The sequence below is a fragment of the Brassica napus genome, chromosome A2 (assembly GCF_020379485.1).
Source record: "Brassica napus cultivar Da-Ae chromosome A2, Da-Ae, whole genome shotgun sequence".
Classification (NCBI taxonomy): Eukaryota; Viridiplantae; Streptophyta; class Magnoliopsida; order Brassicales; family Brassicaceae; genus Brassica; species Brassica napus.
The window spans coordinates 3,878,768-3,889,984 of record NC_063435.1 but is presented as its reverse complement, the minus strand read 5'-3'; the positions used below and the strand labels follow the sequence as shown (position 1 = coordinate 3,889,984).

Genomic DNA, 11,217 nt, shown 5'->3' with positions numbered 1-11,217 from the left:
TCTGATGTTTCTTTTCGGGTAGCCTTCAAAACCTAATGTTATTCTCTATTAGAGATTGAATTAATTACCCTAGTTCAAAATACAAACATTAGTCTAACAATGAAATGATTAATTACTTATTCAAAATCTCTACCAAACCCCTTATACAAAATTTCAAATTTGAAAAATACTCCCCTAAAACAAACTCCCAAAATAATAGAATTAGCCAATTAGGTATGACAGGAATTTAAATGACATTGACTTTAGAAAATGCTTTTCTACTGGCGTAAAGTAAGAGCTGATATCAGAGTAACCAGAAGAGAGAGATTGAGACCAAAGTTTTATTTGTTGTGTAGTCATTTGTCTCTCGCATCCCATTTTTCAAAAAACTCCCCTCTCTCCTCTCCATCACTCTTCTTCATTTTACTTTCTATAAATCCAAAACTCATAAACAAAAGATTTTTGTCTTTCCATCAACATCACTTCCCTCATAACTCTCCCCCAATAACTCTCACTTCGTGTTCTTCCTCTGTTTTCATTCCATCACTTCCAACAAACAAAAAACACAAAATAATGAGTTCAAGAGCGTTCAGAGCAACACCAGATAGCAACTACTTGGTCCCCAGGAGATCTAGAGACCAACAAGACACCAGTCCTGACCGGAACCGGATCTGGACTGAGCCTCGTCATAAACCGACTCTTAACCGGAAAGTCCCTGTCGTCTATTATCTCTGCCGGAATGGTCAGCTCGACCATCCTCATTTCATTGAAGTCACTCTTTCTTCCACCGATGGTCTCTATCTCAAAGGTAATAACTAAACCCTTTTGAAGTTTTCTCACATCTTTTCTTGATCCGCAACCGAAAAAGACATGCTTTTCAAAAATAAAATAAAAAGTTGCTTTTTGAGTTCAAAAGGTTTTGAAACTCTCTTTTCTCTTTGGCTGTTTACTCTTTATTACTATTCCTGGAACAGAACAGTGATAAAGGTGGCAACTTTTCAAATTGTATCTTCAAAAACTTTCTAATGTTATTCCAACTCTTTTCAGATGTGATAAACCGTTTGAATGATCTTAGAGGGAAAGGCATGGCAAGTCTCTACTCTTGGTCTTCCAAAAGGTAACCGTATCTCCTCCACCGTCGATTCTATTTATTCATCTGCCTTTTTAAACCTAAACCGTCCGATCTTCTGACATTTCAGGAGCTACAAAAATGGATTTGTGTGGCACGACTTGTCCGAGGACGACTTCATCTTCCCTGTTCAAGGTCAAGAGTATGTACTCAAAGGCTCCGAGGTTCTTGATTCTTGTCTCCTCTCTAACCCCAGGAGCCTCCTCGGAACGACGTCGTTTAGAGATACGAGCTCTCTAAACCCAGAGAAAAACTCCAACTCCGTCTCGCCGGCGAGTCGCCGGCGAAACCAGTCGTGGAGCTCTATCGATCTCAGCGAGTACAAGGTCTACAAAGCAACAACCGAGTCTAGCGCCGAGTCGACTCGCAGAGTCGCCGCGGACGCTGCCACGCAGACGGAGGATCGAAGGCGGCGGAGAAAGCCGGCGAAAGAGGAGGAGGTGGAAAGTCCGGCGAGATGCGAGAATCAGAGCACTGAGCTGAGCAGAGACGAGATTTCTCCTCCGCCGTCGGATTCGAGCCCCGAGACTTTGGAGAATCTGATCAAAGCAGATGGACGGCTGATATTGCGTCAAAACGAGAGCGCCAGCGAACATCGGACGGTCGAGAGCTTGTCGAGCGGGAGGATGAGGGCTTCGGCTGTGTTGATGCAGCTGATCTCGTGCGGTACGATGTCGTTTAAGGAGTGTGGGCCTGTTTTGTTGAAAGATCATGGGCTGTCGTTGACTGGGCGTACGGTAACGCGAGGAGCAGGGGATAACAGTCTGGAGAGGGCAGAGAAGGAGTTAGAGAGTTTTGGAAGGGTAAAATTGGAAGATAAAGAGTATTTTAGCGGCAGTTTGATTGAGACCAAGAAGGAGCTGGTTCCTGCTTTGCAAAGATCCTCTTCTTACAATGCTGACAGGTAAAAATAAATTAATGGATTTGAAAACGTCGAGCAGTTCACTAGCATTGATAAGAAACGGCGCGTAGTCTGCTTTCGTTTTGTTATATTTACTTCCTGTACATGCCCAATAATTGGTTATGGCGTGGGTTGATTGAAGAGCTCAAAATGGTAAAAAGTAGAGAAGTACGTTTTGGTGTGTCTTTCAAACATGTCTTCATAGTAGATTTCTTTTCAACACAAATATGAGATATATGTGAATGTTATAATAATAATTCAATATGTCATTATGTATTAGGAGTTCAAGAATGGGACCAACGACTGAGAAGGATGAAGAAGAGGCGGTTCGAGCAAAGTGTATTCCTAGGAAACCAAAGTCGGTGGCTCTAAGGAACAATGGTGTGCATCAGTAACAAAAATCTGCAATGAAACGGCACGGAGTCAGACAAGCTTATTGTGTGGGTTTAATAACAAAGAAATGAAGAATAGGGAATGATGAGTAGTTGTAACTTGTAAGCATTGTAATATGTGTAGGTAACTACTACTAAAAACCCCAGTGGGTGCCCAAAAAGTTAAAGAGTAAACATGATGGGTACATATAAAAATCTTGTAGTTTGAGCCTAGGTGTACTTTGAGGTTAATTTCAGACTCGTTTTATTTTACCTCATAAGTTATTGGGAATCTCGCTTATAACTCTCAGTTAGATTCAATTGACAACTCTGTTTGAATGTAATATTTTTTACAGTTTAGCATATACTTATAAATTTACAAATTGACTAGTTTGGCGTGATTTGTTAGGGGAGTCAAAATATTTGTTACTGGAAATTACCTCGAAATCATAATTGTATATGGAATAAGTGCCATCGAAATGTGGTAAAGTGATATTTGTCCTTGAGATTATAAAACAGCAAAGAGTCAATGTTGGGGTGATGCCTTGAGGTTACAAATTTATAATTCAGAAAAAGTATGTGACTTTTAATTTTAGCTTATTCGTACCCTTTTGGCGTCAACTCCGATTTCAAATTGTAGCATGTATAAATATTTTAATAATCATACCAATAGAAATTTCAATAACCAACAATGTTGTCTTTTGACTTTGAAAACTTAGAAGTTTCCATTTACCTATATCTAGAAGTCTTCAGTAGCACTGCTTTTCAAAGTCTTCTTTCATTTATATCATAGTAAATTTCTATGTCAAAGAAAGAGATACATTAACCCCACAATAGCATTTACTAGAGTGGACATCCATTATACTTACAACATGAACCATGCTATCAAATAGTGAAACAAGACAACTATAATTAGTGATTAAATAACATAAAGGATAGAAACAGATGACTTTGTTTGGGTTAGCTTCTTTGATCTTTAGTGTCAAGATTTATACTTTTTCCAGTTTCCTGTCGAAAATGACATGAAATATAGAGTTATTCGTTATTAACATATTCTAACTCATGTATTAGTAACTAATATTGGGTTAGATTCCTACACTTTTGATGGATCACCATCAAGAGCGAGTTCGGCTATTCCTCATGCATGAGGTACACATTTCAAACAACCACCCACATGATATGGAGGGAAAGCAATCGTAGAAGGCATGGAGAGAACTCATTACCCTCGACGCAGCTCAGCTCACAAAAACCATAGTCAAAACAGTCAGGAACTGACTTTCTACCATTCGAAGACAGGGGATCGCAAGTATGATGAAGGCTTGAGAATTTGGTTTGGCTCCAGAGTAGACTAGGTTTGGCTCCAGAGTATACCTTATTCTACATTATAAACACCATCGTAGCACTTGATGTACATAAGGTTTTTTGATGAATACAATTTAACATTCATTCAAGAAAAAGAATGTTGGATTAGATCCTAAGGTTCTTGACCAAAAATGTATAGAGTATATTGCTATATAGGACATGGATCAATCTTTTCCCTCTCTCGAATTAGACACCCGTTGTAGACATGATCATTTGCTAAATACATATCAATTCATATACTGTTTGTAGTTTTTCATCAATAAATTGAAAGAAAACTAAATAATCTTTTGCACAGGAACAAAAAGAAACTGTGCATAATCTTAGTCTGTTAAACAGTCAGACTTGTTGCTGTACATTCAAGATTAGATAGAGACCATACAAATACATATAGATCTTGCAGTAGGCGAGTGACTTCACTGGAGTAAAATCATATTTTGGTTAAAAGACCTGTCATTGCGTGTACTTCACCGGCGCATATCCAGTACCATTACAAATCGCCAAAAGCTGACAAGGGTGTTAAAGAAGAAAACCAACGTCAAACCTGTTCATCCTGTTAAATCTTTTACCCTTCTAAATGATGACAAAAGCTTAGAAAAACTTACCGGAACAGAGTGCAAAACCGACGCAACTGTACCGTTCCCAACAGAGTTCAAGTACCGCTCAGCGGAAACAAGGGACCGGAACCGTTTTCCCGTTTCTTGCTCTGTATAATACTGCAACGAACCAATACAAATGGTTAGTGATACTTCTTTGTTCAATCCTTCTTACACTTAACTAGCCCACATGTGAAACTTGCTGATTCCTTTTGTCAGTCATAAGCACCTTATCAATACTACGAGGGGAGTTTCTCCTCGGAACCTCCTTAACGGTCCATCCTCTAGGCAAACGGAAATCCTTGGAAGCAACGCGATTACCCTGCAAATTCCAAAACACGGTGATTTCAGACAAGAACCCCCCCATATGCTTGTCCACATATCAAATAGAGACCTGTTCGGTTCTGCGTTTCTCATAAAACTTTGGACTTCGAGACAAGCGTCTGTCGTCTACTTCTCCAACCAAGTGTCTTTGAACAGATACTAGAGATGAAATCTCTCTACCACTCCCTGGCTCGTTAAAGCACTGACACACACCAAAAAAGGAAAGATGAGATTTTTCTTCACTCTACGATGGCAAGATCTGGGTCACTTACGGTATCGACACTGCCTTTCGAAGTGGGGTCCACGATGTACAGCTGGGGTTCGCGACGGTGGCGCGGCGGAAACTTGACGAGAGGGACAAGGTCCTGTGGAAGACTCGTCTGCATCTCTTTTGGTTGCCGGGTGTAATGTAATCCAGTAACCCGAGTGAGGTTTAGTAATGGGTCAAGCTTAGCCAATACACACTCGCACTTTATGTAGTACGTCTCGTACTCCTTTTGTCACTGGGACCCGGATAAAGCACAATCCATTTGTCTCGCTCACTCAAATTAGCACTTGTCAAAATATTATGTCAACATAAACATTAGGAGAAATTAAATAATTACATTTCGTTCAGTCACATTAACACTTGTCACAATAAAAAGTTTGCACAAAATATTATGAGAAATTAAATATTAGTATTATCCCACTACTATATAGTCTATAGCATTTATGAGCTGAGCGATTTTTATCACGTAGACAAGAACAATTACATCATTACTTTCGTGATTATAAATTTATAACCATAACTCCTTTGTGTTTTTTCCGAAGATAACTCTCCAAGATATGTCTTCCAAGCAATAACAAAGAAAAATGTGACACAAATTTGGTCCCAATTATACACTTCCATTGCACATAAGACATGATTAGTGCTGATCATGTCTCCATATCAATTCCAATTGCACTAAAAATCACGACTTTATTCTTCTTGAGACCAAATTTTCAAAAAGGTTTCACATTTTTGCTTCAAAAACAATCAGCAATCAGAAAAATCTCAGCTTTGACTTACAGTTTCAACACTGCCTTTGCTGCCACGAGACGACGATCGCTGCCGTTTTAGCGGGTCAAGAAACCAGGCACACTTTATGTAGTACCCTTGTCACTAACACGCAAACTTGCACTTGGCAAAATATTTTTTTTTTCCGAATGAATGTAAAATTATATTCAAAAGACATTGGTTGCTCAAAGAAAAATTCAAAGACATTGTTACATTGCATCTAGTGCTTCTATAGTTTCCCAAAAAAAATTAAATTGGAAAGTTTAAAAAAACAATAAAAGAAGATCCTAATTGGTTGGTCTTGAGCCCACTTGGCAAAATATTATCGCATAAAACTATCTGAAACTACAATATTATCCTAGAAAAGATTAGATTATGCATGTCGAATTGGTTTTTTAAACATTAAGCTGCCAAACTTAGCTCAAAAATTAAATATTATCCAAAACTAATGGAATGTTCGATATAAAAATAAACTCCAAAAGATAAAATAAAAAAGTAGAGTGATGAATAAAGTAGCTAGAGACTAGCTTGAAAGTTGGACGACAATGGGAGTCCTGACGTAGTGTTTTGAATCAGTCCACGTCAGCTCTCCAAAGACGTACCCTAAAGCCTTCTCTGACGTGGCCCCGATAGTCATCTGAAACATCTTCTCCTCACCAACTTTGCTGAACGTGAGCTGTTTCGGCTCTACGGAGACTTCAACTCCAAGGGGCGCATGGAAATAGGATCTGTACGTGGACGGAGGTCCAACGTTCGTGAGCTTACGAGTGATTGTAACAGAGTCCGTGAGCTTAGGGACAGTGATCGAAGGGTAGTTGAAGTCCAAAAGATTAGCTCCTTCGCGGCACGTGTATAGCGGATCATCGGCAAAGAGTTGAACTACCTTGTTCTCGTAACCAATGGCGCAGAGGAAGTCTAAGTAGTCTCCAGTGTTGAGATCGTAGACAAGGCCAGGGTGGGAAGCTTTATTGGGCTGAACATGGCCTGCGCCATACCCAAAAGGAGTTGCTTTGTGGAACGTTGCATCAACCATTGGCTTTCGAGTGTTATCTCTAGTTCTTGAAGTAGTCATGATGGCGGAACGGATCGCGGCGGGGCTCCATTGAGGGCGGAGAGTCTTCAAGAGACCGACGATGCCGGAGATGTGAGGACAAGACATGGATGTTCCCGATTCGACGTTGAAAGGAGTTCTACGGTTGTCGGATTCTATGTCTGTAGGGCCTGTGGCTTCCGTGTAGGCGGCTACAACGTTGACACCCGGTGCGGTTATGTCAGGCTTGAGGATTCCTGGTGTGATGGTGTTGGGACCTCTGGAAGAGAACGAGGCCATGAAAGGAGCTGGCTTCGTGTGTAGCTGAGTGTTGGGTGCAGTTATGTAGCCTTTGGGGTCTTTTGTGGAGTTTAGGTATGAAAACACAGCTTCACCGTCTTTGTAATTAATCTGAGAAGCGGGAAGAACATGAGCGTCGGAGATGATCTCGTTTCCACTCGCCTTGTCGTTGCATAGTATCATTCCTACAGCACCAGCAGTGGCTGCTTGTTGTCCCTTGTCCACACGTGCGTTGTCTCCTCTTAGACACACGACGATCTTGCCTTTTACTTTCTCCGGGTCTAGGCTATCTTTCTTGCATAACAATCTATACATATTCAAACACTAGTTAATACGTACTTATGTTATTAGTTTATTACATGCATTACGAAAAATATGGACATAGCTTTTACTTACGCTTGTAACGCTGACGCATTGGCTGCTTTACCGTCAGCGGCACTGATCAGATCGTACATCTTGTTTTCAGGCAAAGGCGTAGAGAGGCTTGTTCCCTGCGTTCAAACCAATACTTGTAGCACAAGGAATAAATAAATATTGGACTATTATTAGGTTAAGATCAAAACCTCGAAGCGTGAGCCGTTGCTGAGCTCTACAAATGCTTGAAACTCCCGATCCATGGAGCTAGCTCCGACGGTTATAATCCATGGTGCAACGTTAGAGACCGTTCCAGGTTTAGGCCCCGAGTTACCAGCAGAACACACAACCGTCACACCGTTCTTGACTGCTACGAAGGAACCAATGGACAAGCCATCATTCATATAATCTCCTGCATCCCCGCCCACTGAAGCCGATATAACATCCACACCGTCACCGATGGCTGCATCAATCGCTGCCAAGATATCAGCATCAAAGCATTCGGCACCTTTAAAAGGAGGCCAGCACACTTTGTAAGAGGCGACTCTCGCCTTAGGAGAACCGCCACTAGCCGTACCGTTGCCAAGTCCAAATACATTGGCTCCGGGGACAAAGTTTCCTCCCGCTGTGGAGAGAGTATGGGTGCCGTGACCGTCGAGGTCACGAGGGGTTTCAAAGGTAGAGTTGGAGGGGAATTTTGCGTACGCTAAGTAGCCTTTGTTGAAGTATTTTGCTCCAATGAGCTTCCTGGTTACATGTGATGAATCAAACAATAATAAAATAAATTAAAATAAAGTTGTTGATAGTAAGAGAGATTATGTGAACCTGTTGCAAGGAACATCACCGTGGCAACTGCCTTTCCACCTAGCTGGAACATCTCCATACCCTTCATCGCTGAAGCTTTTTGACTCAGGCCACACACCTTCATAAATATACATATTTTAAATCTTCCAAAATTTACAAAGAACAACATAGTAAAATGTCCACTACACCAAATATTTTGCGACTGTTTTTTTAAACTAATATGATGCATTAGAATAACTGTAACCGATATAGCCATAGAGTTTGTTAAAAGTCTGATGGAAACAATAGAACTTTTGAGATGGTCTTGACGGTTATAATATACATATATAATTATTATGAAGCATGATTGTAATAGATAGACTTCGACTTGTGAGCAAATCACACTATTTCTTTGGAAGTTTACCTGTGTCAAGATTAGCGATGATTGTGTCTTCTCCAAACCTTGCTTTCTTCCACAGAGAAGACTTGTGAACGACTCCATGTTTCTCAAGAAGCATGAAATCCCATGAATGAGTGGTATGCAGTTTCCTTCCTTTGTTTAAGAATATAGATGCTACATTTGGATGCTCTACATTTACAAAAAAACTTATTAATATTTTTGGTAGGTGAAACCAAAGGGACTGAGAAATGCATCCATAATCTTAGGATCGATGATCTTACTGGCGATTTCTGAAGCTTTTTTGTCGTCAAGAACAGCGGCGAAGCCATTGATATGTCTTTTGTATGAGTAAAAGATGGCGTCTTCTGCACTTTGATGGCTGCAATATTGAGAGGCGGTTTGTTTCATGCAGTGTTGAGAAATAATTAAATGATCAAACACCCTTATTTTTTAGGATGATACCTTCCCAAGAAAGAGGCGAGAAAAGTGCGATGTGAATGAGCAACACGATCTAGATGAGCTTGAGAGAGGAGAGTAAAAGGATGGGCGTGAGATCCCAAATACACTATATAGGACTGTACACACAATTAAACAATCAAACATGTTCATATTAATTTGTAAAAGCAACGTAAATATAGAGAAAGAGATGACCTTCTTAAGAGCAAACGCATGTGAGTAAAAGAGAGTGAAGATGATGAGAAGAGTTAAACTTTGGAGGCACATTTTGTATTGTGGTTAAATGTTACTCAAGTATCTTCTCATTACACACTCTCATATACAATTTTTTTATTTTTTGCATAATTCTCTCTTTTCTCTCAGTCTATATTTGGAAGATGGATAAAATCACGCACAATCTTAACTTACTATCAACGATTATTTGAGTGATTTTGGCAAAAAATGTCGGCTCTCCTTTTCATTTTTTTCCATGTAACTGAAAAGAGAGTAATAGGATCTTCCTTATTCTCTTTCTATTTTTTCTCCCCATCTTTTGGAGTTACGTTCACCACAGATTTTCTTTATAAATATTTGTAACCAAGACAGGGATTTTTCTTCTTTTTTTTTTAAGCAAGACAAGACAGGGATTTCTATGACATTATTAGTACAATAAAAGAATATAATTTCACAAATTTGGAACTAAATACATATGAAACATAAACCCATCGCTATTAATGTTTTGTTAGAACATCTCCAATGTAAAACTCTATTTTTTCCTCCAAAATGGAGTAAAAGTAAAAATGGAGTAAAATTGCTCCAATCCTACTCCATTTTCTATTCTATAATGGAGTGATAAACAAACAAAAAATAGATTACTCTATTTATAAATTTCACTATAAAATAAAATATTGAGTTGGGTTGGACCATTCCTTACTCCATATTCATTTTTACTTTATTTTAGAAGAAAAAATGGAGTATGGATAGAGATGCCCTTATCCTCTCGACTTGGCTATCGATGTTTTCAAAAGTATTAAAACTATATAATAATATATACTTGGAAATAATACAGAAGAGAAACGAATCAATCCGTTGCGTTATATGGAATAGAGTCAACGGGGCCGTTCGAGACTAGTATTGGGTTTGAAATCGCACATTTTCAGGTCTAACAAATCATACTAATAATTTTAAATAAATTTGAGAATATAATAATATTTTCCCAATGCAAATATTAAGCAACTAGTGTTGATCATGGTAAAGTTTTGCTAATAGGATCAAACAATTTTGTAGAGAATAACCAACAATAATAAAATTTCATAGAAGTGTAAATTTTATTTGTGATTGTTCATTGTTCGTATGATCTGGCGTACGAAGCAAAACCGAAAATTGATAGATATAGTGAACAAAAAAACGAAACTAAAGAAACAAATACAAAACAAGTTGTCATATCATATGGTCATATGACTTTTATCCATTTACACGTTTGTTGGTAATCCTATAAATCACCAACCATATAAACTTGTGACTTGTCCAGTCATATAAACCGTTTTATAATCGACCCCCCGAGGCTGTGAAAATTAGAACAAGGGTCGGTAGATAGTGTGAAAACAAGAATCTTAAGGTAAAAGTACAAGAAGAGTCACTCTCTCTTTTTATTTTCCTTTTTTTTTTTAATCTCCTCTACTTGCTTCTCACGTTTCCATCAAGTTTCCGTACATATCTTCTCGTTATTTACTCTCACTTACTCCCCCACTCCACACGCAGCCGCCCGACGCGTACGTTTCACGCATTTTTGTTGTCATGCCTTTGCTGAGATTGTACAATGGTCATTGCTGACGACAGTTTTTGAAAGAACATTCTAAAATGAATTTGCTTTTTTCAGCTTAAGTATTCCATTTTAAAATTAGATTTTAAGAAATTCCTATGGTTTAAACCAAAAACAAATTTGCTATGGAAAAAGAGACATGTATACAAAACTAAACTACAAGAAACCAAGCCCAAATATTTAGAAAAAAAAAACTAAATATGTTTATAACCGTTATGTTTCAATATGTTAAAAGCTCATAAAATAATTTAGAAGTATATCTTAGAGTATAAATCAATATATCTAGAAGACAGGCTGAGAAATCACGCGCCGTGCGTGGTAAATAGAAGATCAAACTCAGCGTAGTTAAGTTATCAAATAAAAATATCTAAAAAGGGTTCTCGAGAAAGCAAGAGGAA

The 11,217-nt window shown here is 38.7% G+C and overlaps 3 protein-coding genes across 3 annotated transcripts; 1 reads left to right on the top strand and 2 right to left on the bottom strand.

Moving 5' to 3' along the window:
• The first annotated feature begins 212 nt into the window (after positions 1-212).
• Positions 213-2,661, top strand: LOC106385484 (protein SOSEKI 5). The gene is made up of 4 exons (XM_013825399.3): positions 213-787; positions 1,027-1,096; positions 1,179-2,012; positions 2,290-2,661. Exons 1-4 carry the CDS (start codon positions 250-252, stop codon positions 2,402-2,404), a joined length of 1,557 nt encoding a protein of 518 aa, XP_013680853.2. The 5' UTR covers positions 213-249; the 3' UTR covers positions 2,405-2,661.
• A 1,293-nt stretch (positions 2,662-3,954) lies between these two features.
• LOC106407080 (methyl-CpG-binding domain-containing protein 7-like) lies at positions 3,955-5,337 on the bottom strand. Its single transcript, XM_013847870.3, has 5 exons — positions 4,932-5,337; positions 4,730-4,861; positions 4,565-4,657; positions 4,345-4,455; positions 3,955-4,246 (listed from the first exon to the last, which is right to left on the bottom strand). The coding sequence occupies exons 1-5, from the start codon at positions 5,043-5,045 to the stop codon at positions 4,193-4,195; spliced, it is 504 nt and encodes a 167-aa protein (XP_013703324.2). The 5' UTR covers positions 5,046-5,337; the 3' UTR covers positions 3,955-4,192.
• A 245-nt stretch (positions 5,338-5,582) lies between these two features.
• On the bottom strand, positions 5,583-11,213 carry LOC106385443 (subtilisin-like protease SBT5.4). Its single transcript, XM_013825360.3, has 8 exons — positions 9,214-11,213; positions 9,025-9,137; positions 8,844-8,941; positions 8,587-8,751; positions 8,205-8,301; positions 7,589-8,126; positions 7,422-7,516; positions 5,583-7,332 (listed from the first exon to the last, which is right to left on the bottom strand). Exons 1-8 carry the CDS (start codon positions 9,283-9,285, stop codon positions 6,219-6,221), a joined length of 2,292 nt encoding a protein of 763 aa, XP_013680814.2. The 5' UTR covers positions 9,286-11,213; the 3' UTR covers positions 5,583-6,218.
• Between the last annotated feature and the right edge of the window lie 4 nt (positions 11,214-11,217).